The sequence below is a fragment of the Sus scrofa genome, chromosome 13 (assembly GCF_054392235.1).
Source record: "Sus scrofa isolate SSC_HxYL_T2T_F1_AM1 chromosome 13, Sscrofa_HxYL_maternal_Yorkshire_Landrace_v2.0, whole genome shotgun sequence".
Taxonomy (NCBI): Eukaryota; Metazoa; Chordata; class Mammalia; order Artiodactyla; family Suidae; genus Sus; species Sus scrofa.
The window spans coordinates 76,081,659-76,103,045 of NC_139395.1; the positions used below are offsets into that span (position 1 = coordinate 76,081,659).

General features: G+C 45.9%; 1 protein-coding gene across 8 annotated transcripts in view; it reads left to right on the top strand.

The window, feature by feature from the left end:
* Positions 1-21,387, top strand: part of ITPR1 (inositol 1,4,5-trisphosphate receptor type 1) — a 330,566-nt gene that overhangs the window by 221,637 nt on the left and 87,542 nt on the right. For 6 of the 8 annotated variants that reach the window (XM_021069277.2, XM_021069279.2, XM_021069282.2 and 3 more), the window contains 2 exons: positions 3,161-3,293; positions 5,576-5,766. The exons of the other annotated variants lie outside the window; for them this stretch is intronic. In XM_021069277.2, the coding sequence (XP_020924936.2) occupies positions 3,161-3,293; positions 5,576-5,766 (324 nt within the window). The remainder of the gene's footprint in view (positions 1-3,160; positions 3,294-5,575; positions 5,767-21,387) is intronic. 8 annotated transcript variants of the gene reach the window in all.

The following is a 21,387-nucleotide window of genomic DNA, read 5'->3' on the forward strand; positions in this document are numbered from 1 at the left end:
CCTTTGGGAAAAAAGGGCTGCATGGCCAAATGTGAGAGCTAGAGAAGTGATATTATTTGGGAAGTGACTTTTTTTCTTCCTCTGCAATCAGCTTTCTCAGCCTGGTACACTGTGAACAGCTTAGTGCTGTTGAGCAATTTATATCAAGATGATTAGGAAGGCTTTTCTCTGCAGATTTTAATTTTTCCTAAATTAAACCACAAGCTCAGGAAAACAGAATTTTCCTTGAACCTAAGTTTTCACACTAGGGATTTGCATAACTTGTAATAATGTTTATCCATTTTCTCTTTCCCTTTTTTACCTCAAATTTTCAGTCTTTATTCTTTCAGAAAAGGAAAGAATCTCTTACTTAAAAAAAAAAAGCAAATCCCACGTGTTCTCTTTTTTCCCCTTGTCTTAAAATGTGCTTATTTATTTATTTTTGTGGCGAGAAGGTGAGATGAATATGTACCAAAAACCTTATAATAAAAAGAACCCTTGTAAATAAAAGGGAAAAAATTAAAAGTTTGTGGGGTAGAGAGTGTGTATGTGTGTGTGTTCCATAATGAACACATTTTCTGATACTCCCTTATGGGGGAAAAAATGTACCATTTGATGCATTGGTCGCTATGGTAACTGCTAGGGTTTCTCTGTGGAAGGAGAGGCAAAATGGTAATGTGAGATCCCTTTGTAACTTCACTTTGGCATCCGGGCTGCATAAATGTCAAGTTCCTGTTCCTGGAGTCCACGTGTTCCCAGGCAGCATATGCTTTTTTCTCTACCTTCTGCTTCCTTGAGTGCCAACTGACCAGGATCTTGCCGATTATCCTCAAAACTACAAGGAGCAAAAAATCTAACTGAGCCACTCTGATCCTAGATGGGATCACAGTGTGAAGCCTTTTGGTTGAGACTTCCTTAATGGATAGGTATTTGTTGGCTGGTGACAGTCACCCTGCCTTTGACCATTCACCCTGGTGATCTTCCAGATTCTTGCCATGATGGCAACATTGGTTGTCTGGTGCAGCTGCAACTGACAGGTCTCAGTCCAGCCTTGTACTGTGCAAACAATGTTCTTGTGATGCCCACGAGAATCCAGTAAAAAATTGGGACGGTTTCCTGCCAACCATCCCTACAATGGGAACTCAAAGCCTACAACTTTAGAAAGAAAATCAAATAGATACATCATTGTGTTGACAAAAAGAAATGGTATTTAATACACTGTTAGCTTCAACATGGAGTTAACCTTGTCTTTCCCCTTTTTCTTTCTTTGTAGGCTCTCTTGAACATTCCTTTGAAATTTGTGTTTGTCTTAGGAGGTCAGCCTTTCAAAATCACTGCACTCTCAATGACTGCTTTGGAGGGTGTTGATATGTTTGTACTGGTGCAAAGCTCTATCTATCTTTATACCCAAATGGGGTTTTCTAGGCCATGAATGAATATTACACTGAACATAGGTTATTTTTAAAGTATTTTTAAACATCACCAATAGTTTCTTCATTGAAAGTACTGTCGGAATCTTGAATTTACTGTTGGTCGAGGTAGGAAATGAGTTTCAAGTGATAGTAGAAATATTCATTTGCTTGACTACAATTAAATGACTACACTTATTTACTTGACACATAGTTGTGGATGGAACGGGAAAGGAAAATTGAGATTTTTCATTCCTGAACTTTGAGTTAAAAATCAGGACCACCTCCCCTCCTCTCTCTCCTGTCTACTCCATCCCCTTCATCCCTTGGGTCTTAGAGCAGCAATGTGAACTAGCAAAGGAGAAAAATCAGGCTCTGTAGTTCGGGGACCTTCCATCACTTTGACAGTTGAGCTAAGGAGTTTTCTGCCTTTGTCTGTTTTCCCAGGTCCTGCCTCTCTCACAGTGCCCCTTGCCTCCCCAGCAGCCTTGGGAGGTTCCTCTCCCACCTGTCTGCTCCCTCCCATCTTATTTTGCAAACACCCTCCTTGAAGTCCCTAGACCTATTCTTAGAGCTGATTAGCAAATCCCTATAAATTCCACTGACTCATGTTACGGCTGCAGGTCTCTTGGAAAGAACTCTTGCATCCTTGTGTCAGACGTGCTGTGTTTCAACATCTCTGCTCTGTGCTAGACTCCTCACTCAGCTCTCAGTGATGTACCAGAGCAACTCTGGGACTTCCTTCTCTGGGCCTGAGAGAATCGGGGAAACTCCACACTGCCTTTGATTTTGAGAAACTTTCAGATCAGGAGGTGGTGTGGGACCCCCTCATAAAGGCTGCACATGAATTAGAGCTGAAAAGCAGTCCCACCACTTTCTGCTGCCTTGACAGTGTCCTGTAGGATTCGAGAACAAATCAAAGTTGTAATTTTTTTTTTGGTTAGAGTGATGGGGAAGTATTGTTCTGTTCTCTGCTCAGGATCCCTTCGATATTAATGCCTTTTTAAGGTTTTTTTAATGGACATTTTCAAATATATACAAATTGCATATTTTGAAGAGTTTTGAGAACCCTCAGTCATTAACTCAGCTTCACTGATTATAACCCATGCCCACTCTTGTCTCATGTATACCCAGCTTGTCCCCTCCTCCCAGATTATTTCAAAGCAAAACCCAAATGTCATTTCATCCATGCTTCTTGTTTTTGATCAACATATCCGATATCTGCCACTAATTTTTTTTCTGTAGCATTACATTTTCTTCACCATTTGGCCTATTGACTACTTCTGTAAGAAGGATTTCTTTCAGCTTCTTATTTTAGTTACTCTAGGACTCTGATACTTTAATATTTTCATAGAACCTTGGGAATGAATGCTGTGGTTGGAGTAATGTTTTTATATTGTTTTATGGAAGAGGACTTGTAAATTTTTCAATTTGTCTAAATTTTATTGGCTTACCCCAAAGGGATTTGTTTATTTGTTTTGTTACGGTTAGTTGCCCTTCCAGCTTAATATTCTATCTTTATCACTATGTAAGAGAGTGCTTTCAGATATTTAATATTATAGACTGATGTTTTTTATGATATGGTTTCCTGAGAAAATATTGAAGAAGTTAACTTCAGAGTTCCCAAATGCTTTTATTGTTACTAATTTATTTTTTCACTGAGTGAGACTGAGCCAATTATAACTGAGTACTCCTGTGCTTTTCTTTAAATGTTAGTCACTCAGTTATGCATTGAATTCAGAACCTGATTTCATTATCCTGTTTGAATTAAGGGTGAGGCCCTCAGACAGATTTTGGTCAACCGTTACTATGGAAACATCAGACCTTCAGGAAGAAGAGAGAGCCTCACCAGCTTTGGCAATGGCCCGCTGTCACCAGGAGGACCCGGCAAGCCTGGGGGAGGAGGTAGGCTGTGTGGTGTGCAGTTAGCCGCATGCGTGAATTGAGTGTGCCACAAGCGAGCTGCATGCATGGGTCTGTTTAGCAGGTTGAAACTCTCACAGATGAATTTGGGTCACAAATGTGTTATTCATGCCATTTGTTTTGTCTTTGGCCCACCATCACATTGATGTCTACAAAAATTTCCCTTCAATTTGTTTTTGGCTAAGCGTTCACCCTTCTTTCCTGTGCAGTGGCCCTCTTGGTGATACTTGAATGACTCAAGGAACTTGCCTTCATTCCACATTTTCTTTTGGTCATTAGGACTCGTGTTTTCCCATAAAATGAGAATGACACTGGTAGTGAGGAAGGTGAAAGACCCTGTTTATTATACACTTCCTGAGCCTGGAGCTTTTCCAAGCATTTTGGCTTCTTTAATCGCCTTTTCTCCTCTAAGTTACCCACTCCCTGGTAGGAACTGCTGTTAGCCCTGTGGAACAGAGGAAAGTGGAACTTGTTCATGACTGGTCTGTTATATGAAGCCAATTATATCTAATTCTAATGCCCACTCTTTGTGCCTCTCCAAAGTCTTAGGAGAGTTTACACAAAGAAATCCCTGCATAGGATGGCTTAAAAGCACATCCTGGAAGGAGTCCCCAGACACTGTAAACACAAATAGAAGTAAAAGCTGCAAAAGCACTGGATTTCAGCTATGGGTGATGGTGTTGGTTTTGAGGGGGCCAGTAGTTCTGTGCTCGAAGCACAAACATGAGTTGCCCGATTCCTGGTCTGTAATGATGACTTAGGCACTTCTGATCCTTGGTAGGTTCGGCAGGGAGCACAGAAATACTTGATGCTTAAAAAATTTTTCCTGGCAACTTCTGGGGAGGGACCTTGTGTTTCTCGCCAGTTGAAAATGTGGAGCAGATCTACTCAGTCCATGGAGCCCTGCAGCTTCAACGAAGACGCCATTATCAGGGTACCCTGGAAATGGATCTTAGCTTCTCATCCAAACATTTTCAGTGGTAGTCAAGCAAAAGTTCCTCTTGCAACACCTTGAAACTATTTCTTTAATTTCTATAATGGGTTTGTTCAAAGAATATGTGAGATCCTGGAGGGGCATCATGAGGGGGGTTTAGAAAGACATCAGAGACAGGTTCTGCTTTAAGAAGCTGTTGGAGAGAAGCTACGCCAGCCATTGTTCACCTTGTACTATAAAAGCACTAGATCTAGAAAGTCAAGGGCAAGAAACACAAAGGAGCTGGCACTGAACTGAGCTCTGCAGTGAAGGACTGATTTTCTGTTTTTCTAAAATTGATCTCCATTTCCCCAGGTACATTAATATTTCATTTTTTGCCGATAATAATGCACGTTCTTAAATAGGCACTTTCTAAACACAGTTGGAATCCGTTCAACTAAATGGCACAGGCCATCTCTTCCTGAGTATATTTGTCTCATCTGAAGCTCTATGAGAACACAAACTTTGTTTTGTTCATTCCTCTGCCCCTAGCTCTTGGCTCCATGCCAAGTATTGAGTAAATATTTATTGAATGAATGGGTGAGCAGACACAAATTATGTGGAAGGTGAGTTTGGGGTAGCTGGGTTTCTTAGAAAGAGGGCTAAAGTGATCATTATAGGCTAGACTTCTTCACAGTGTTCCAAGAAGTATTTAAGTTTGGTTTGTCTTTTTTTCTTTTTCTTTTTTCTTTTTAGGGCTGCAGATGTGCCATATGGAAGTTCCCAGGCTAGGGGTCGAATGAGAGCTGCAGCTGCTGGCCTATGCCATAGACACAACAACACGGGATCCGAGCTGCGTCTGTGACCTACACCACAGCTCATGGCAAGACCGGGTCATTAACCCACTGAGTGAGGCCAGGAATCGAACTGCATCCTCATGGATACTAGTTGGGTTCTTAAACCAATGAGCCACAACAGGAACTGCTGGTTTGTCTTTTAAACACAAGTCACTTTTTAATCATTCTGCCTCAGATCACTGGATTTTAACATAAGGGAGAATCTTGGCCCCATGGCTTTAGGTCTCTTGTTTGAAATGTACTATTCTTCCTTATCTTATCTGCTGTATTCAGGTCTCACCTCTGTTATTTACAAGCCACAGTAGGTGTCCTTGGACAAGTGGCTTCATCTCTGTGTTAATGATAAGAACCTTCCTTGTGGGATTGTTTTAAAAGGTTCAAAGAGATAGTACCTTTAATATGTTTACAGCATAAAGTGTTGGTACACAGTATGTATGCAATGAAAGTTAGCTTCTCTGGTTGTGGATAATAAGAGCAATGTTCCATCTTCCTAGGGGGAGGTTCCGGGTCCAGCTCCATGAGCAGGGGTGAGATGAGCCTGGCTGAGGTTCAGTGCCACCTTGACAAGGAGGGGGCCTCCAATCTGGTCATCGACCTCATAATGAATGCGTCCAGTGACCGAGTGTTTCATGAGAGCATTCTCCTGGCCATCGCCCTTCTGGAAGGAGGCAATACCACCATACAGGTAGGAAGGCAGCTGGTGTGGCGTCCTTGGCGAATGGAAGGAGGCTCTGTTCTGGGAGCCAGAAACCAGGCTGGTGCTGAGACTCTTGAACGAGGAATAGCTCATTCTTAGGGCACAGGATTATGTTGTTCGGAAAAACAAATTCAGTTGATACTTTGCTCTGGTCATCCAGTCGTAATCCAGGCTTGGTTCTAAAATATGAGTTATGTTTGAAAATTGACAAGTCACTGAGGATGTGCAAAGAAAATTGGCCCAGTGTTTGGAGCACCATAGATAACTCATAGATGTTTGTTCAATGAATAATTGAATGAAATATATTTGCTATTTACAGTTTTTATCCAAGATTGTAGAGGATCCCATCACAGGATGAACAGAAGAGTTTGGACTGTGCGTGCTATTTAGATTTTTTTATATCTCTGGACCTTGCAGCTCTTGCTAACCATTTCTCAGCCTTTTAACTAAAAAGCTCAAGAGAACTGAATCAATTTGAACTAATAGGAGCCAATAGGGGAAAGCCACGCTAGCTTGGTCAAAGATGAGTAGAGACCTTTTTGTTGTTTGGGTGTGATACATATTTTAAAATAAAAAGAAGTAGAATTCTTAGAAGTCCTTAAAGAAGCAATTTTCATGAATTTTAATAATATATACACACTTTTCACATGGAAATGGCAGTTAAAGTTCCTTTAAATAGTTTGTGTCCCTTAGTCATGAACTCTTCATTCTTTGTTGGCTCTGAATAAGGGTTTACTTAGCTGTGTGTGTGTCTATATGTACAAACACACAATTTTAGTAATAGCTTTTGATTGGGATTTCATTTATATACCATAAAATTCACCCTTATATATATATATTTGACTCGACTTTATATTCTTGGTCATGCATTTAAATTCAGAGTCTGGATTAAAGAACTTTAGGTTCTTTGTGCAGGTTTTAAAGGGGCATTTCTTCCCATGGAAGCTGCACCCCAGCCCAGGCCTCCTGGGTTTCAGCACCGCTCCCTCTTGCATCCAGGTGCCCTGTGCCTGCCCAGTGGCCATGGCAACCCTGTCTCCTTACCCTCCATTCCCACTTGCCCCAGCACATACTTTTTGAAGTTCATTATATGTGCTGCCCTAAGGTGATATTTGTGCCAGTAGGAGAGTCTGCTACATGGCTGAGTTGTCACACAGGTCTTCTGTGACCTGTAACATGTGGGCTTGCTGTTTGATTTTGCCCCATGTGAGTCTGATAGTGTGTGCAAGTGAGTCCTGTGGTTCCTCTAACTGTTAGGACTTGCACGCCCTCTACCATGTTCGTGTGCGGGAATGGAAGAAACGCTCCTGGTCTGTGAACCATGTGCTTCCCACTGACTAGATTAGTCAACTACACATTTATTGAGCACCTTCTATGTACATGTTACACATTTATTGAGCACTTTCTGTGTACATGGTGCACCACTAGGGTTTCCAGACATTGCGGCCAGTTGGTCTATGAGAATTTTCTCCAGGCACAGTCAAGTGTGGAAACAAGGGCAATATGGTCTGTTTTTCATAAACCAAATGTATCAGTGTGAACAACAATAGAACCATTTTATTCTGAGGTTACATCCTGTCCAGTTTTTTGGTTTTTTTTTTTTTTTTTTAAGCTCTAATGTCTTTAATTAAGTGGTGTTGATAGTGGGTGACAGTTTAAGTTTTTTCACCCTACTGGCCAAATAAAATGTTAGAAACCCTAAGTTATTCCCTCTAATCCACAATTTAAAAAAACAAACTCTGCTAATTTGAGAAATCCTGGAAGATCAGTCTTCAGGAACTTGAAATTCTAGCAAGAATATAAAACTTGGTTATACATGCACATGAGAAGCTGTGTCTCAAGAATGACATGTAGTACCATCTACAAGGCAGGAAGGATGCTACAGACTCTACAAGGAAGAAGTAAAAACATCGATGTGAGGAGCTGATGAGAGGTTTTTTGATGAGATGGGCTTTAAAGGATGGGTGTGGGTCTGACCATTGGAAGTTGGGCTTGGAGCTGGGGTATGGGGAGCCTGGGTCACAGTGCATGGTAGAGGAGGCTCAGAGGTAGGCATGCTTACAGAATAGGGGTTGAGTCCTTCAGAACAAGCAGAGCTGGTAGACGACAGTGACAGGGGCTGGGGATCTCTTGGTGGTTGTATACAGTAGCAGGGCAGACCCCCAATGGCCCTTGGGGTTGTAATGTAGAGCTGCAAATCTGACAGATAAATTGAGGAAAACAGGATCTAGAAGGAGGGAGTCCAGTAATTTAAATTAATTAGAAATAATTTAGGAGAGAGATAATGAAAGCCTGAATTTAAAATGAATGTGTGATATAATTGGTCATTGTGGGGGAGGGGGCGATTTTTTTCCAGGAGGAACATAAGGGAACCTTTTGGGGTGTTGGAGATGTGCTACATTTTGGTCATGGTGGTGGTTACATGGGCATAAATCTATTGCAAACTGTGTGAGTCATACAGTTAAAATTGGTGTGCGGTACTCTACCTAAGTTATACCTCTATTAAAAAAGAGAAAAATGGAGGAGTTATCATTGTGGCCCAACAGAATTGGCGGCATCTCTGCAGCACCAGGATGCAGGTTTGATGCTGGACCGAGAGTGTGGGTTAAAGCATGCAGAGTTGCCGCAAGGTGAGGGTATAGGTTGCAGCTGTGGCTTGAATCAATCGGATCCCTGGCCCAGGCGCTTCATATGCCACAGGGCGGCCAAAAAAAAAAGAAAGAAGAAAAAATTGGAGAAAAAGCTGGTGGGGACAGGATATCACGCATGGAGCATCACCAACCCTCCCTCCTTAAGGCTACTGCCTTGGACCCATTTATAGTTAACTCAGGGTGTTCAGGATGTCACCTGACTGCATGAGGGAGCGAGAAGGTCAAAGGGCCAGCTGCTTTCAAGGCTTTACTGAGTCTGGATGACGAGACACAAGGAGACACTGTTCCTTAAGGAATAATGAAGCGTGGGGAAGGGCTCGAGGGGGCTGAGGGCCGCCGGCGCTGAGCCTGGCTGGCGAGATGGAGTCTGAATTTCTGGCGAGATGCCGTGTTTTTCACAGTGTACCCCGATGGTGATGGCAAGGCACACAGAAGCTGTTTTTCCTTCAAGTTCTTTATCTTGTAAAGTAATTATGAATATTAGTTTCATGTTTTCACACATTTGTTACTCATATGCTCAGGCTGCAGATGAAATGCCACAGTGGGGTTCCAGAACCAGCCTCTCAGGGAGTGGAACTGTTGATCATTAGAGGAGCCAGTGTGCTTGTGGGGTGGGGGATGGCCTGGGAGCCCTCTGCCAGGATGCGAGGGGTCAATGCCTCATGAAAGACCTATGGTTCCAGGAAGATTGATTCTAGTCTGGAGTTGATTTGTGAGATCTCCTTGGCCCCGGGCTTGTCTTTCTCTGGAGAAAATGATGTGGAATTCAGATTATCTGGGGCCAGCTAAGGACAGACACCCTGAAGCCCCAGGGAGGTGATTCAGTTCTGTCTTGCTCCAGAGAAGCCAGTTCAAAGGAATAAATGAGCAGCTGGGGGGTTAGTGTGAGCTGGGTCAAGGCCACAGTGGTGGCTGTCAGTCATTGCCACAGTGCTGTCTGCCTTTGAAGCAGGGTGGGTTCGGGCTGGAGCTCACCACCCATTTTCGTTTCCCGTTCACTGTGATGTGTCAAAGTCCCAGGAAGGGAAGTTGGCCTGTGGTCAGGTGGGCTGCCCTGGATTCGTGTTGCTCGATGACAGGTAGTGGAAAGGACCGTCCCACTGGAGTCTGGAGTCCCAGGGGCTGCATAGTTGCATACCTGTGTGCTGCCATCCACAGGAGGGCTGCAAAAGAGCCTTTTGGTATACTAGTACCTTCCCTTGGTGTGGAGCATCCTTGACCTGGAGAAGACAGCGAGCGAGACCTGCTTTCCAGTCCAGTTTTGTGTGGGAATAGAAAAGTCACCCAGGGTTTCTGTTCCTGTGTCTGTCATGCACATGACATACATACACATGGACTCTTAGGTTCCTTTCTCCCTTTGAATCAGGACTTTTGAGCAATTATTCGATATTTTCCCATGAATTCTTAGGACCCAGTAGTAATGGCTGGCTGGCTCCATTTCTGAAATTTTTTTCTTCCCTGGCTTATGAAAATAATTATTTAAAAAATGATGATTGGACAAAGTCTGGTCTGTCCATACAACAGAATACCATTCAGCAGTAAAAGAGAATCAACTTTTGATAAATGCCATGACAGGGGTATACCTCAGAGGTATGAGGCTTAGTGAAAAGAAGCCAGTGTCAGAAGGTGACACCTGGGGTGGTTCTGTTTATGTGACATTCTTCAAGGTCAAGGCTGGAGTGCTGGAGGACAGGGCAGTGTTTGCCAGCTTAGGGCTGAGGAGAGAATCTGACTCTAAGGAAATGGCACAGAGGAGTTTTTTGGGTGACATCACTGTTGTGTGTCCTACTTTGAATACACATCGATACATGTGTCAAAAGCTGCACCGCAGAAAAGTCAGTTTTACTGTTTGATCATTAAAAAACTTAGGTATAGGGAGTTCCCATTGTGGTACATCAGAAATGAATCTGACTAGTATCCATGAGGACGCAGGTTTGATCCCTGGCCTCGCTAAGTGGGTAAGGGATCCAGGGTTGCTGTGAGCTGTGGTGTAGGTCACAGACTCAGCTTGAATCCCATGGCTGCGGGATAGGCTGGCAGCTGTAGCTCCGGTTCGACCCCTAGCCTGGGAACTTCGACATGCCACAGATGTGGCCCTAAAAAGGGAAGGAAAAAAAAAACTTAAGTATAAACCATAACGTGATGATGATGACCAGCATTTATTAAGGGCTTGCTGTGGACCAGGAACTAGGCTCAAGTTCTTCTCACGTATCAACTTATTTAACCCTCACAATCTCCCTAGGAGGTAGGTGCAGAAACTAAAGCCCAAAGTAGTTGAGGAACTTGTCCCTCATCATGCAAGCGGGAAGTAGCAGAGCCAAGGTTTGAACCAAGGCAGCTTGGCTCCCCAAACCCCTCCTTGCCTGTAACAGCTTCCTTCCTCAGGAGGATGATAAAGATTCCAAGAAGAAGGCAGGTGCTTTATAAAGGAAGATGATTTTCTTGGTTTCAGAAGGCAACACCTTGTCATCTCCAAAGCCAGAGATGTATGTGGGCCAGGGGTGGGCTTATGGCTGCAGAGCTCAGCAGAGAAGACAAATGGGAACAGCATCCAGTTGCTTTTTGGCTTTTTTTTATGAAGTACTTTTCCTCTGGCTGTCTTGTCCGAGTCTCCTGGTTGGTCTGTGAGGGGTGCTGAGTGTGTGTCACCCCATTATGGAGATGAGGGAAATGGGGGGTCAAGGAGGGTTGTGACTTCCTCAGAGATACAGAACCAGACAGAGCCTGAGCTAAGTGTCACGTGCTTCCTGTCCCCTCCTCCCCCACCACCTGTTTTAGTTGTCTTACTGTTGATTAACTAAATGTCACAAAACATAGGGGCTTAAAGCAATGGCTGTTCTGACACTTGTTGTGTTTCTGTGGGTGTGGGCTCAGCTGGGTGGGTCTCCTTCCTCTGGGTGGTCCTGGCTGGGGCTGTGGTCACCAGGGACTTGACTGGGCAGAAATGGCCAAGATGGCCCCTTGTATGACTGTGGCACAGGTGCTGGCTCTCAGCTGGTTGCTGAGCGGGGGCTGTCACCTTGGTTCTCCTCCATGTGGCCTCTCTGTGTGGTTTAGGCTTCTTAGAGTATGACGGCTGGCTTCTAAGAAATTGTGTTTGGGGAAGTGAGATGTAGGAGCTACCAGTCATTTTAACGCCTGGGCTTGAACTCCTTGTATAACGCGTCCGCCATATTGTACCAGTCAAAGTGCCAGAGAGACGACGAGCCCAGCCTCAGAGGGAGGGGAGAAGACTTGCACCTCTTGGTGTGAACTGGATGTGTGCACCAAGGGGAGAGGGAGTTGTGGGAGTCCCCTGCAGAGAACACCCCCCCCCACATATCCCAGTTATAATTGATGAACACCTACCATAGGTCAGTCAAGCCCCTGAGTTGGGTGCTATAGCTGCAAAAAAGGAAGACACCATCGTCCCTGCTGTTGGGGAGCTCTGTTCCCTCTGAAAGTTCAGTCCCATCTTTGCAGAAGTGTCAACTCATGTCCTTCCCCTTTTGAGGATATGTGAAAATTCACCCTTATACTGAGGATAAGTTCACTGGGGACCATAGCTCTTCGGAAGTTCTAAGAGAATTCAGCTGATGGGAATCCAAAACTAAGGGCCTACCGTGCTTACTAGGAACTCTCACAGGGAGAATTACTTCCTTCTCCTGAAGCCTTGCAATCTGTCACATCATCACTTCAGCCCTGAAATGCCTGGCAGCCAAACTGAGGATATTTCCTGGCCTGACACAGTGGACTCCAAGTCTTCCAGTCTCTTCTGTCCCTGCCCTGGCTTCTGTGATGGTGATAACATCTGAGGATGGATATCACCTCCCAAACTTCTCCTCCCTGGGTGCCGTCAGAGTGGCTCAGACTTCATGGTGTTATCCCCTGCTTACAGGAACAAGGAGGTGGGACTGCCCCCCGGGGGGTCCCCTGGAACAGGTGACATCGTGGAGCCATGGGATCAAGCTTCCCTTTAAGAGTAACTCCTGCTTTCTTTCTGCCCTCTCCAGTGCCACCCACTTCCTACCAGCCCCCAGAAGAAATCTTTCCTTTCTGCTTGATGTTTTGTAGCAAAGTGGGAAACTATAAAATAAGCATTTGCTTGTGAATTAATTTTTGGCACATGCAGGGGCTCAGCAAGTCTCATGGCACTTGCATATCCGTCCTCCGAGTCCTTGCCAATTTTTGTGTGTTTCCTTCCTCCTGAGATGTTCCCACCAGCACCCGGGGGAATGTTCCCCCACTTCCTCTTTCCTACAGGAACACAGAGGCTGGTCTCACCTGGGGCAGAGAAGGAGTAGAATGGATCTTTCAACACACCTAGTGTTTGGGGTGTTTTAAGCACATACAGATGGTTGAGGATATATGTGCTGATCTGACCACAGAGAACCGTTCAGCAAATAAAGGGGACAGATCCAAAAAGATTTGGTGGTGGGGGGGATTAATTGTTTCCGGTTGCAGAAGCACAGCAAATTGCATGTATCAAATGGCTGCCCAAGGCTCTTCCTATGCCAAGTCTAGCCTCCAGACACACCCAAAAAGGATTTTCTTCTCTGCACGTACACAGTATGAGTTGGAAACTGTGAGAAGTGCTCTGTCAGGAAGCTGGCTGAGGATTCAGCTGAGAGATGAGATGAGAGAGAAATCCCTCGTCCAAGGGCCTTTCCCTCACCACATTTTTTTTTTTTTTTTTTTTTTTGAGGTTGGCTTGAGACAGCAGGCCAGGAGCCAGTGTTAGATAGGAAATCTCCCACCCCTTCCAGAAGAAGTCACCACAGAAGGCACTGAGGAGAGAGCACGCTGGAGACCCCCCTCTGACCCCGGGGAGCGGGGGTGGGAGGGTAAGAAGCAGTTTGCTTTGCCTTTGCTGGAAATGGGGGGCCAGCTGGTGAGGAAGATCAGCCTTGGTTTGACAGGGCAGCCACCCCAGGAGGAGGAGAGTGGTGTGCAAGCGAGTTACGTAAAAGGGTGTTGTGTTTGGCAGAGAAGTCAGAAATGAGTCACTTCTGAGCGGTGTTTTCTGACCTCGGGTTTTATCCATGTGGGAGAAGAGTGTGGCCAGCATCAGAGTCAGGAGCCTGCTTTCTCCCTGGCGTGGGGGGTGTTACCATGACAGTAAGAGGGAGGCAGGTGGTGGGGCCCCAGCAGGCTCCCCCAGGCACTCTGCCCTTCAGCGGAAACCACAAGGGTCTGGACAGCAAAGCACCCTGGCCTGGTTCAGGGAGGGCTTGTAGGTGCTGCCAGTGGGCCCTCCATGGTGAGTGGGTGGCATGGGGTCAGGGACTTGGGGGGACACTACCCAGTAGGGCAGGCGTGCAGGAGAAGGAACTTGGCTTCCAAAGCGGAAACACCTGGGCTGGAGTTCCAACCGGCAGGGTGACCTTGGACTTTCTCAGGACACGCTGAAACTCAGTTTTCTCACTTGTGAAAAGAGAATTGGAAAAACTGAGTCCCTCCCTTTTGCTCATGTTGAGAGGATTAAAGAGAGTAATGTCAGGTAGAGCTGCAGGAAGGAGCTGCTGCCCTGGGGCTGGTGTGGTGGAGCAGGAAGGCCTGTTCCACTCCTGTCTCCTCAGTCCCTCAGGGCTCGGGGCAGTGCCCTTGACCGCTCAGCCCAGCTCCTGCCCAGAAGAAGGTGATTCACAGAAAGTGCCTCACTCAAAGCCAGGGTCCTAGAAGGCTCTCAAAATGAGGCAGTGATTATTTGTATTAATGCTGCCTTGATTATTTTAAAATGAGGTTCATTTTATTAAATTTTTCTGTCAAAAATCCAACTTCTTAAATTTTGCTTCTGTGTCATGGTTGATGATCCAGTGAGCCTGGGGGCTGTGCTATTTATGTTGTTTTCACACACAATTCACCTCCATCTCTCTGACTGTTTCTACGTTTGAAGTGATTTTAGAGGCCCAGGAGGCAGGGAAGTCTTCATCGCCTCAGTTATCAGGTATTTACACTAACAGATGTTACAGGTGAAGCCGAAAGCAACGGGCAATGCAGTTAACTGCTCCCTGACCCAGGACCTTTCCTTTCCTTCTCTGTGTTATTATTATCATTATTATGTCACTTTTTGGTCCCAGTCATCTGCGGACATACATCTTTCTTCTCCATTCCCAGGAAACTGGCATGTCATTGAACAGGAGTCTTTGATCTAGATCCAGGTTTGGAAGTGAAAACCCAAAATCCCAAAGAAGCTCCCATGGTTGGGAGTGTAAGACTTGCATGATTGCCCACAACTCTCCAAGTAACAAGAGAAGATGCCTGGACCCACTGGCACCAGGTTCTGAAGTTCAGGGCAAGACATTCTTGCAAAGATAGTCAGCATGTTCCTTGTCACTTGGGTTCGAGAAGCTCAGTCCTTTTGAGGTAGTCTGAGGGGAAGGTTAGTTATCCTGGCTTGTGCCTGTAGAGGAACTGGAAACCCAGGCTACGTTTTCTCCTTTCCCGAGTAGCTGAACCACCAGTGTAGGCAGAAATGAATGATTGCATATATCCCTGCTTCTGGCCTTCTCTCAGAGGATGGCAGTTGTTGAGGAGCTGGGGGGAATCTTTGGAAACAAAGTGTTTCTCCTTCCTTTCTATAAGACCCATAAGCAAGAATTAAGGTTTTTTTTTGTTTGTTTGTTTGTTTGTTTTTTTCTGACCATACCCACAGCCTGTGGAAGTTCCCAGTCCAGGGATTGAATCTCAGCTGCACTTATGACCAACACTGGATTCTTTAACTCACTCTGCTGGGCTGGGGATTGAACCCACACCTCTGCAGCAACCTAAGCAACCTAATCCATTGCGCTGCAGTGGGAATTGTAGGAATTAGTTTCTAAGAGAAACTATCCTCAGAGGAAACCTCAAGTTTTCCACAATCTCCAAAATTTGACAAAGGACCACCAAAAATATGTCAGAGAAGACTTGAAAATAGTTGTCAGTTGAGCCATCACTTCATTGTATCCTATCCAATCCATAGCACATCTGAATTGTCCTTTCTTCCTCTTCCTAACTTTCTCTAGTCCTTCTGAGGATAGAGTGCTCTTCCAAACTTGCATGCTGACACCAGATTCTCCTCTCCTATGACAGGTTAGTCCAGGGTTGGCAAACCTTGGCTGGAAGGTCGAATCCAGCTGCCGCCTGCTTTTGTAAATAAAGTTTTATTAGAACAGCTATCCTTACTCCTTTAGTCTGTCTCCAGCTGCTCTCATGCTGCAAGGGCAGAGTTGAGGGGTTGTACCAGAGATGGAATGGCCAGCAAATCCTTAGAATATTTACCTTGGGGCCATTTACAGAAAACTTCTGCCAGCCCCCGTGGGCGTGGAATCTTTGCTGTTTAGATAGAAAGTTGTTTAAGGAAGAGAACCATGTCTTAACCCCTTTGTTCGGTGTTCTTCACCCCCTGTTAGAGCAATGCTAGGCTTGAGGCAACTACCCAGCAGATGACTAATATCCTAAGTCTCCAGAGAGGGTGGTCACTTACTCAGCTAGTAAATGGGAATTCAGGGAAAGAGGCTTCTAGTTTTTATTTCCTTTTTTGGTCAAGGGTTGGGGTGGTGGTGATCTCCCTTTTTCCTTCACTGCCTCTACCACAGTACATTCTGTCAGCTTGTTTACCACCTTTCTGCACAGGCTCAGGTGGCCCCTTCCTCCAGGGATCTGTGTATGTGGCTCAGGAGTCCGGCGCTTCTATCTGAAAGCCCTCTCTGACCGTCTGACCCCAGAGTGCCACGTTCTGTGTCAGTCCCTTCCCAATGGCCTCGTGCTGTGCTATTTCCTTGCCTCCTGTAGAGGCTTTCCTAGTAGTGAACACCAAGACTTAGCAGAATCTAGACAGCTAACCTTACAATATGTGAAATGCTGCCACCCGGTCTCCAGCCTGTGTGTCACTTTTTTCTCCAAGCTCCCTGGGTGACCTTGTCCATTCCCATGGCTTTCGGCTCCCATTTATGCCAACTTCTCTCTGAGGTACAGCTCCTGGTCCCACCTCTCCACCAGTCTCCGGATTTCTGTGCAAATCCCCATTAGGCATTTCTAGCTGTGTGGGCTTTAAGTCCACGTGACCCCAAGCACGCGTGTCAGCTCCTGTCCTCCACCCACTGGAGGGTGCATTCTGCATCTAGGTCAGTGGACTCCCCACCACCACCCTTCCAGTCACCCTAGCTGGAAACCTTGATGTCATCCGTCTCCTCCCTCTTGATTGTCATCAGGAACTCATTCTGTGCCCACTCTTCCTCCCAGTATGCTAATAGTCACCACTGAATTGGGACACCTGGAGGCTATGTGGCATGCCCAGAGTGCCCCAGCTGGGGCTGGGGGAGCAGGGGTTGGAAGGGAGGCACCCTGGCTCCTGACCAGCATCCTACACCACTTGCTTATATAGGACTGTCTAAGTTCTGAGCCTGGTTGCCTTTCACCTGTGATAGCCTCTGGATACTGCTGTCACTAATGCCCCTCAGAAGCCCAGACCACCTCCTTCCCTGTCCTGACAGCCTTCTGCATAAGAAGGAATCCACCGCCATACCCTGCATGCTTGGCCTGCCTAGGTCTCCCAGCTCCCTGTCCTGCGCTGCTGGTATGCCCTGCCCTGGCGCTGTATTCAGAGGCCCCTGCTCCATGTGGGACGTGCCTACTTTGCCTTGGCCTGGCACGCTCCCCGAGTCCTGTTTGAAATGCCTCCTACTCTGGAAACTTCCTCTTGATCCCCTGAGGCAGACGTAATGGTATCTCTGTGTGGTCCATATACTGCAGCAGTCACCACACTTTAAATGGAGGCTCACTGTCAGACCCAAGAGGGCAGAGATAACGGCAGCCTTCACCCCAAGCTCCCCAGGGAGTCTGCTATTTTGGATGAAGGCACCTAGATCTGCACATAACAAATAAGCATAGGGAGTAACTGCTCTGTTGGGTTACTCGGAATTAAATGAGGTAATAGGGAAAGCACTAGTTCACAATGATGCTTAGTGCATTGTCATTGCTCATGGTTACTTTTGGGTTGTTACCTTCCTTGCCTCCCCACCTCCACATTCCACGGTGTACTTTTGCCCAGGGTCAAGCTTCTGCCTTCCTCCCCAGCACCTGGACCATGGTAGGTGCTCCATAAATGTCCTTTGCACAAATCAAAGTTTGGACTATATGTGGCCACAGCATTACACGGGCCTTCTTATCCTTTTCTGAATATAAACATGAGGATGTAAAATGTGCCCATGCATTGTTAATGGTTATCACAATTTTAAAGGGGCACCTTCTTTAGGAGTGGGAAGGAGTCAAGTTCATTTGAACCCAAGGGAAATCTATCATGGAAGTTTGGAGAAATCTCCTTGTGATGCCAGAGATACCTTGATGGATCTTTTCACTCTTCTTTTCTTCTTCGTGGTAACTGTAGATGGAGGTGGTAATGAGGAGTACCACAGTCTGAGTGCTTGTGTGCCAAGAGTGAGGCTAGGTGCCTTCTCTGTACGATCTCCTTTACTTTTCATGGAGCTCCTGTGTAGGCAGGTATTGCCTAGCCCCCCTTTTGCTCAGTGAGAAATAGAGCATCCGCGAGGTCAAATTACTGGCTTAAGATCACAGAGCCAAGGGGTAGTTGTGCCAGGGTTTGCTTCCTGCCAGAGACTGAATTCCCAGCCTCTCTGCAACACTACCACCTGGATGAGAAGCCTCCACCCGTCCCCTGGCACAGGCCCCTCCCTGGGGACCAGGGAAATGGGCAGTGCACTCCTTTCAGGGACCCTGCTTCTGTTTGCTGGGCATGTTAGAATTTGTGGTTTTCTCTTTGTTCCTTTTGATCATGGGCAAATGGTGGAGAGTGGTCTGCCTTCCAGACAAGTCCCAAGGTGGCTTATGTGCTCAGTGTCTCTGCTTCAGTTGTATCATCATCAGCCTGTGAATAACAGAGGAGGGGACCACAAGAGAGTTTACTTTTCAGGCAGGACGTCTTATTTGCCAAATAAAAATTCTGTGTGTCGTACATTCTGCTTCACAGAGGGTTCGGGGATCTCAGGTCTTGGAAAGTTAATAGCAAGGAAGCTCTCTTGCATAATTTCCTCTCTGTGAAGATGGAGGACAGCTCATTTAATTAGGGTTCTTAAGAAAAGTTCAATTATATTTCTGAAAATTTTGGGTTTTCACTGGCATCTAAAGGAGCATATATACTTTGATATAATAGGAGGCTTTTCAGATCTCGGCTTTTGCCCATTTTGCCTAAAGAAGCTCAAATCGCTGGATTCCTCCCATATTTGAGTCTTTTGCGGGTTAAAGAATATTTATGTTTGTGGAAGGAAAAGGGGAAGGAACTCTTGCTTTATGAAGTGCTCATAGAGGGCAGTCATGGTGCATGGTGCCACCTTGTGTTTTATCTAGGCTAGGTGGGATTGCCCCAATGACAGATGAGAAAACTGAGTCTCAGAAGATCCAAGAAGTCTTACCCAGAGTCACCCAGGTAGCTAAGCTGAGATCTGAATGAAGGTCTGTCTCCTTCGAAAATCTCCAGAATTTCTACCAGGCTGGACAGCTTTGAAGTTGCGCGGGTCCAATGCCAGGGAGCCTCTGGTGCTGCACGTCCACTGTGGGGCTGTGCATTCCTCCAGAGCAGCCTCTGTCTTGTTATCGCTGGGAGCGGGTAGGAAGCACAGGCTATTTGATCTGCGAAGCAGGCGGTCACTGCTTGGTTATTCAATGAATTCTCAAAGTTGACTCAGGAACCACACAATAGAAGCACATTCGGTTTAGAAGAATGCATAAGCTTTTCTGTAGTTCCTACTGGTATCCTTTTTGAGTAGCTTTCTCTGGTTAGAAGTGAACTGGTCCCTAACACAGGCCAGGCTTTTGCTCAGTTCTGTTTCTCCGAGTTTTCTGGAATCCATGTTCAGGCGGGGGGCGGGGTGGGAGAGCGAAAGCTCGGGTGCCTTGCAGATGGCTGTTGCCAACCCCTCTACTATCTCCAATTAGCGGATGCTTGTGTGAGTTGTATGCCTGTCTTATATTTACAAGAGGAAATATCCCGTTTAATTTTATTTTCACACCATGAGCCCGGGTGTTAAGAGAACATGGTGTTTTAACACTCCCTCGGTTATCAGCTGCAGAGCGGAGGTTGTATATTGTCACATACGGTTTTCCGAGTGTATTTCTACATTTGTTACCTGGCAACATTGCCACGTTGGGACATGAGGATGTATTGGTTCCTGTCAGATCCACGCTGTTGGTATTATAGAAGTTAGATTCTGTTTTCCTCCAAGGAACTGAGAAGAGGAGAATGGGGCTCAGTTGAGAGATGGGCTGACGTGCTTTGGTGGCTGACCTAGGACGAGGGGTTCAGCGGGAGATGGTGGCTCTTGTTCTGCCTGGATAGATGTGCATTTTTGTGTTGTCGACCTTCCCCTGGCTGTTATGACAGCCACAGCATCTTTTACTGGAGTGACCCTCTGCTCTGCTGATATCCTTCAGGGGTCTTCTGTTGAGCTGGCAGGATGCACTGAAAGCACTGGAGCAAGAGAGTTTGCACGCCCTGTGGGGGCTTGCGCTATTTTAGCACCCCACCCACCCATCCCCTGTGTGATTAACCTCATCCCTGGAAAGATGTTTGCATTGGAAACCCTTGCCTCTGAAAGTCCTTTCCATTGAAGCTACACATTCAGAGACTCAGAAAAACCTTACTGAGACCAAGGACATTGAATTCTCCTGCACCTGTAACATTTCTTGAAAAATGCTCAAGAGGGAAAAGTTCCCATGGTAACAGGGTTTTTTTTTTTTTGTTTTTTTTTTTTTTAAGGAGTTTTGTGGCATCCATAGGTTAGACAAGATATGGGAGTAGAGTAATGGGGCTTGGCAGCCCCCCATCCTACAAGCACTCTTTTAAGACTACCTCCTGCTGAACATGCCAAAGCTGGAGTCACTCCAGAAGCCATGGCAGCACTGCTGCGTCTGGCCAGGTTGGGTAGATGGGGGCACTCTACTGGTGTTTCCCTCTTCACTTCCCACCTGTCGGCCTTTGCAATCCACTGGCTTCTTTGTGTCTTGTCCACTAAGAAAGAAAAAGACAACTGAGTTTACCTGGAGGTATTTAGAAACCATCAGTTAGCTTCAAATGTATGTATTTTAAGTGCTCAACACCTCCTCTAGAAAACCCAAGCCATTTATTTGGTTTCAGGGTTCTTTGCTCTTGGGTGTTAACATGACTCCTGGCATCACCAGGCAATGCCCTAAGAGGAAGCCACGAGATTCCTTAAGGTTTTATTTTATGGCCGGTGTATTTTTTTTTTTTTTTTTTTTTGGTATATACTTGAGGAGGACTTGATCCCAAGGTTTCAGAACTTGGACAGTTGTCATGAGTACCCTTAATGTGGAATCCTACATCCCGCTGTTTAAGATGATCCCCTAACTGGCTTTAAAGTCCGCAACCCGCAGGCCGAGGAAAATGCTTCAGAAAAAAAACAAGGTCATGCTGCATTTTTTTTTTGGTAAGCACAGGAATCAACAAAGAGATGTTATATAACTTCTATTTATATCCTCCTTGCTCACTATCTGCAGGCAGACAAGAGTCGCTGAGAAGGGATTTAATGAGCTCTCTGGGTTTGCTCACCTTCCTGAGCGGGTAGGAACCAGCTTGTTCTCAAGTGCGTCAGCAAAGAATCTGGCTGTGGGTGGGCGGCCGGGGTAGGTGGACGGACTTGTTGCCATGGTGTTCTTTAATTCCTCTGTCTCACAGCCATCTCCTTCCCCCTTCCCTGGCTTCTTCCTCTCCCCCCTTCTTTTCTTTCCTTTCCTTTTCTTTTCCTTTCTTTTCTTTCTCTCCCCTAATCGATAAGCTTCCTAGTTTCTCACACCTAGTTCAGGATTCTTGGAGCTGTCTCCAAAAATGAAATATTTCCCCCCCAAGAGCTCCCCACTGTGTAGTTCTAGGACATCAGAATGGTTTGGACTGAGGTGTCTTTGTCCTGCACCCTCCTCTATTTCTCTTCTTAAGACATTTCTGTATTACCAGCCCCTCTACTACAGG